The sequence below is a fragment of the Acipenser ruthenus genome, unplaced genomic scaffold, assembly GCF_902713425.1.
Source record: "Acipenser ruthenus unplaced genomic scaffold, fAciRut3.2 maternal haplotype, whole genome shotgun sequence".
Classification (NCBI taxonomy): Eukaryota; Metazoa; Chordata; class Actinopteri; order Acipenseriformes; family Acipenseridae; genus Acipenser; species Acipenser ruthenus.
In genome coordinates this window covers 114265-120264 of record NW_026708158.1, presented here as the reverse complement: position 1 = coordinate 120264, position 6000 = coordinate 114265, and the positions used below count along the sequence as shown (strand labels likewise).

Below are 6000 nucleotides of genomic sequence, written 5' to 3'. Positions count from 1 at the left end.
CCCTGTTTCACTGTCTATTTGCATAGCCCCGCCCAGCCCCATTGTGTGGTGGTGGGGGCGGGGTTTCTATTTGTCTTTCTTGGTCTCAGTCTCCGACTCCTCCTCCTCCTCTTCGGGGTTCTCTTGCTCAGCTGCTCCCTCTTCTGGTGTTTTCTCGAACTGCGTCTCGGGTCCCTGGTCCTTGTTCTTCGAAAGCTTTTTGTGTTTTTGATAAAGTTCGTTCAAATTGAACTCGCGGATGATATTTTCCTGCCAAAGTAAGAAAAGTAAAAATCAAATGTAAATTTTTATTTTAAAAAAACCCAGAATCGAAGCACATTATAAAATTATTATATTAGTGTTTTATCGCGAGTTCCAGCCTCACGTCACCCCCACTCACCTCTGAGAATTTCCAGGACACAGCACGCCCCTTCTTATCGATTTGGGGTCTCCTCTGCACCTCCCTGCCTCCCTGGAACAGGATGAGGGAGGGCAGCTGTTTGGTCATGGGGGAAGTGCTGACTTTGTACCTGTAGGGGGCGCAACAGAGGCAGTGCAGAGATGGGAATCAGACTCCTATTGCACAGCAGCGTCACCCAGTCCAGGTTTTACTACCAGCTTGATCAGCCCCCAGTGTGTCTAGCTAACAATCTCAGGTGTGTCTTATTATTAAACTCCTAGTGAAACCAGGACTGGACCAGTTTTATTTCCAGCCCTGTTTTACTGTGGAAAACTTTTATAAGGGTTAGTTTACCATGGTTTGTTTTTTTAATATGCTTTACCAGACCTCTCTGTGCTTTACAATGCTTCCCTATGCTTTACCAGACCTCTCTGTGCTTTACAATGCTTCCCTATGCTTCACCACACCTCTCTGTGCTTTACAATGCTTCCCTATGCTTTACCAGACCTCTCTGTGCTTTACAATGCTTCCCTATGCTTTACCAGACCTCTCTGTGCTTTACAATGCTTCCCTATGCTTTACCACACCTCTCTGTGCTTTACAATGCTTCCCTATGCTTTACCACACCTCTCTGTGCTTTACAATGCTTCCCTATGCTTTACCACACCTCTCTGTGCTTTACAGTGCTTCCCTATGCTTTACCAGACCTCTCTGTGCTTTACAATGCTTCCCTATGCTTTACCAGACCTCTCTGTGCTTTACAATGCTTCCCTATGCTTTACCAGACCTCTCTGTGCTTTACAATGCTTCCCTATGCTTTACCAGACCTCTCTGTGCTTTACAATGCTTCCCTATGCTTTACCACATTGTTTTCTATACACATTTTTTTTTTAAATATTAAAAATAAATTAAAAATCTTCTTACTTCTTACAGACTTCCCCGTATCTGCCAACATCAACTTTCCCAAACTTCAATCCCTCGCAATTATACCTAAAAAAATAAAAAATAAAAACAGACTCACAACCAAAATACTACAGGCTTTATAAAAGGGAGGGGCCGGTGATCATGTTAATAAAGCTAATAAGAGGTGAGAGAATTGATTTTAAAGATGGTCAGCGCTCCTTTAAAGGGAGGGGCCGGTGATCATGTTAATAAAGCTAATAAGAGGTGAGAGAATGGATTTTAAAGATGGTCAGCGCTCCTTTAAAGGGAGGGGCCGGTGATCATGTTAATAAAGCTAATAAGAGGTGAGAGAATGGATTTTAAAGATGGTCAGCGCTCCTTTAAAGGGAGGGGCCGGTGATCATGTTAATAAAGTTAATAAGAGGCGAGAGAATGGATTTTAAAGATGGTCAGCGCTCCTTTAAAGGGAGGGGCCGGTGATCATGTTAATAAAGCTAATAAGAGGTGAGAGAGTGGATTTTAAAGATGGTCAGCGCTCCTTTAAAGGGAGGGGCCGGTGATCATGTTAATAAAGCTAATAAGAGGTGAGAGAATGGATTTTAAAGATGGTCAGCGCTCCTTTAAAGGGAGGGGCCGGTGATCATGTTAATAAAGCTAATAAGAGGTGAGAGAATGGATTTTAAAGCTGGTCAGCGCTCCACACACACACACACACACACAGAGCCTCTTACTTGAGGGACAGATCTGCGTAGACAGACGCAAAGGACTGACACTCGGGGGACCAGTTAGCGAAGAATTCGACGAGCCAGGAGACGCGCTGGTCCTTCATGATCTCCTCCTGGAGACAAAGAAGAGAGAGGAACGAGAGAGAGGGGAGGAGGAGAGAGAGAGAAATGAGAGGGGAGAAGGAGAGAGAACGAGAGGGGAGAGAGAGAGAGCGAGAGAGAGGAACGAGAGCAAGAGAACGGGAGAGAACGAGAAAGAGGAACGAGAAAGAAAGAGAAAACGAGAGACAGAACGAGAGAGAGGGAACGAGAGGAACAAGAGACAGAACGAGAGAGAATGAGAAAGTGAACGAGAGCACGAGAGAGAGAACGAGAGAGAGAACAAACAAGACACAGATGCCAAGAAGGGATTACATTGTAGCATCAAAACTGAACAGGATTGTGGGGCTCTGTCTGTCTGTCTGTCTGTCTGTCTGTCTGTCTGTCAGCAGCTTTAATGAAACTAAACTCTTTTCAGAATGTAGTAAACTAACACAGACCCCAAGAAGAAGGGATTATATTGTAGCATCAAAACTGAACAGGATTGTGGGGCTCTGTCTGTCTGTCTGTCTGTCTGTCTGCAGCTTCAATGAAACTAAACTCTTTTCAGAATGCAGTAAACTACATAATATTACACCTCATACTTACATCTATTGTTTTATCGTTGAAATATTTCACATACTCTGGTCCCATGTATAACGGAGGTTTGCAGGTCATTAAAAACACTGAGAAAAAATAAAAAATAACAATAATTATAAAACCACAAAACTATATCCTGCCAGCCAAGGCTCTGCCCAGCACACAGCGGGCAATGCCAGCGCACTAGATCACAGCTTTATATAGAAACCATGCTGGGTAGCTGCTGTGGTTCTGGGCAGGGTTGTGTATCAGTGTTATACAGTGCGGTCCTGCCAGCATTGCTGTGGTTCTGTGCAGGGTTGTGTATCAGTGTTATACAGGGCGGTCCTGCCGGCATTGCTGTGGTTCTGTGCAGGGTTGTGTATCAGTGTTATACAGTGCGGTCCTGCCAGCATTGCTGTGGTTCTGTGCAGGGTTGTGTATCAGTGTTATACAGTGCGGTCCTGCCAGCATTGCTGTGGTTCTGTGCAGGGTTGTGTATCAGTGTTATACAGTGCGGTCCTGCCAGCATTGCTGTGGTTCTGTGCAGGGTTGTGTATCAGTGTTATACAGGGCGGTCCTGCCAGCATTGCTGTGGTTCTGCGCAGGGTTGTAGATTTGAATTGGGGTCACTCACAGTGGGAGGGTCAGTGTGAATTGGGGTCACTCACCGATGCACAGAGTCAGGTACAGGAGCCCCATTCGGACGTCCAGTCTGAAGAACAGAATCACGCTGGCCACTTTACTGAACAGGAAGATATTCCCAAGATGCTGCTCCAGTGTGACTGGAAGAGACACACAGCACAGGGTTAAACACACACACACACACAGCACAGGGTTAAACACACACACACACACACACACACAGCACAGGGTTAAACACACACACACACAGTATAGGGTTAAACACACACACAGAGTATAGGGTTAAACACACACACACACACAGCACAGGGTTAAACACACACACACACACACAGAGTATAGGGTTAAACACACACACACACACACAGTATAGGGTTAAACACACACACACACACACACACAGCACAGGGTTAAACACACACACACACACACACACAGAGAGAGAGGAAAGAGAGAGAGAGATGGGGGAGAGGGGAAAGAGAGAGAGAGAGAGAGTAGAGAGAGGGGGAGAGAGGCGGACACAGAGAGGGAGAGAGAGAGAAAAAGAGACAGAGAGAGGGGGGAGAGAGAGACAGACAAAGAGGGAGAGAGAGAAAAAGAGAGTGAGGAGAGAGAGGGGGGGAGAGAGAGGAGAGAAAGTGTGCGACTCAGATTCACTTCTTCAGAGAAACGCAAGCAGACTGGTAAGCGTGTTGACAGGAGCCCTCATCCCAGGAGGAGCCTCTCCCGTCTCCACCACACACACAAGCAAGAGCCCGCTCTGAACCCGCTGCAATCAAACACCCCTGAATAAACACTACAAAACAAAACACGCCTGCAGAGAGGAAAACCCGGCTGATCCGGCCTAGACCAGAACTGAGGGGGGGAGGGGGACACACACACAAAAAACCCAAAAAACTGCTGCATAGGATATTTTCTGTGTTTTGAATTTTGATCGGGGTTCGGACCAGGGCTCACAGCGAGGTGGAGAGAACGCGGGTTTTACAGACCGCTGTGGGGCCAGACCTTTTATTTTCTATTTTCTATAATATTATTATTTTATTAGATTATTATTTTATTAGATTGTTTTATATTCTACGTACTGGCGCGCCGGTTTTTCATCATGACGATGGCGCTGAGAAACATCAGAATCTCCACTTCTCTCTGAAAGAAAGAAAGAAAGATGATTTTTCAACAAACACAGAAATCAAACAGACGTGCGAAAAAAGATTTCCTGGTTCCCGGGTTCAAATCCCTGCTCAGCCACTGACTCACTGTGTACAACAAGCTCAGGTGTGTCTTATTATTAAACTCCCAGTGAAACCAGGACTGGATCACACTGCTGTGCAGCGGGAGTCTCATTCCCAGCCTTACATTGTAACTGCAGTTTTATATCACTAGACTGGACTGGAATTACATTGTAACTGCAGTTTAATATCACTAGACTGGACTGGAATTACATTGTAACTGCAGTTTAATATCACTAGACTGGACTGGAATTACATTGTAACTGCAGTTTAATATCACTAGACTGGACTGGAATTACATTGTAACTGCAGTTTAATATCACTAGACTGGACTGGAATTACATTGTAACTGCAGTTTAATATCACTAGACTGGACTGGAATTACATTGTAACTGCAGTTTAATATCACTAGACTGGACTGGAATTACATTGTAACTGCAGTTTAATATCACTAGACTGGACTGGAATTACATTGTAACTGCAGTTTAATATCACTAGACTGGACTGGAATTACATTGTAACTGCAGTTTAATATCACTAGACTGGACTGGAATTACATTGTAACTGCAGTTTAATATCACTAGACTGGACTGGAATTACATTGTAACTGCAGTTTTATATCACTAGACTGGACTGGAATTACATTGTAACTGCAGTTTAATATCACTAGACTGGACTGGAATTACATTGTAACTGCAGTTTAATATCACTAGACTGGACTGGAATTACATTGTAACTGCAGTTTAATATCACTAGACTGGACTGGAATTACATTGTAACTGCAGTTTAATATCACTAGACTGGACTGGAATTACATTGTAACTGCAGATTAATATCACTAGACTGGACTGGAATTACATTGTAACTGCAGTTTAATATCACTAGACTGGACTGGAATTACATTGTAACTGCAGTTTAATATCACTAGACTGGACTGGAATTACATTGTAACTGCAGTTTAATAAAAACACATAAACTCGCACATGCGCAGTATCTTTTTTAAAAAGATAGATTAATTAATTTCATAAAACAGCGGGGATTTCCACACGCTAGCTCCAGCAGTTACTGTGTTATTTCATATCGTGGCTGGCTTCGTGCAAAGACCCCACAAGCAGACTCTTCACTCCGGACTCACCCAGTCGAAGTCGCACGAGTTCCCGTCCTCCCGTTGCGACGGCAGGTTCTCGCAGATACCGGGGCATTTTCGCACTAGCAAGAACACCAGCGCCATGAAAGTCGACGCCAGATAGTAAGGTTTGAGCAGCCATTTGTAAACTTGGGGTAAATGGTACACAAAAGCAACCAATGCCGTCAACAACGCCATGATGTGACTCGCCTCTAGTGTAGAGAATATCTGTCGGCCGACACAAAAGGAATGAATTACAGCGGTCAGACTGCGGACAGATGAGACCGCCCCCCGCCCCGCCCCCATGCAGCCAACCCGGCCTTCTGATTGGACCGCTGC

At 44.8% G+C, this 6000-nt stretch overlaps 1 protein-coding gene across 1 annotated transcript; it reads right to left on the bottom strand.

Annotated features, from left to right (window-relative positions):
* LOC117970869 (thioredoxin-related transmembrane protein 2-B-like) lies at positions 1-5927 on the bottom strand. Its single transcript, XM_059020107.1, has 8 exons — positions 5671-5927; positions 4392-4452; positions 3336-3449; positions 2695-2771; positions 2014-2120; positions 1304-1369; positions 380-509; positions 1-249 (listed from the first exon to the last, which is right to left on the bottom strand). Exons 1-8 carry the CDS (start codon positions 5857-5859, stop codon positions 67-69), a joined length of 927 nt encoding a protein of 308 aa, XP_058876090.1. The 5' UTR covers positions 5860-5927; the 3' UTR covers positions 1-66.
* Positions 5928-6000: the final 73 nt, after the last annotated feature.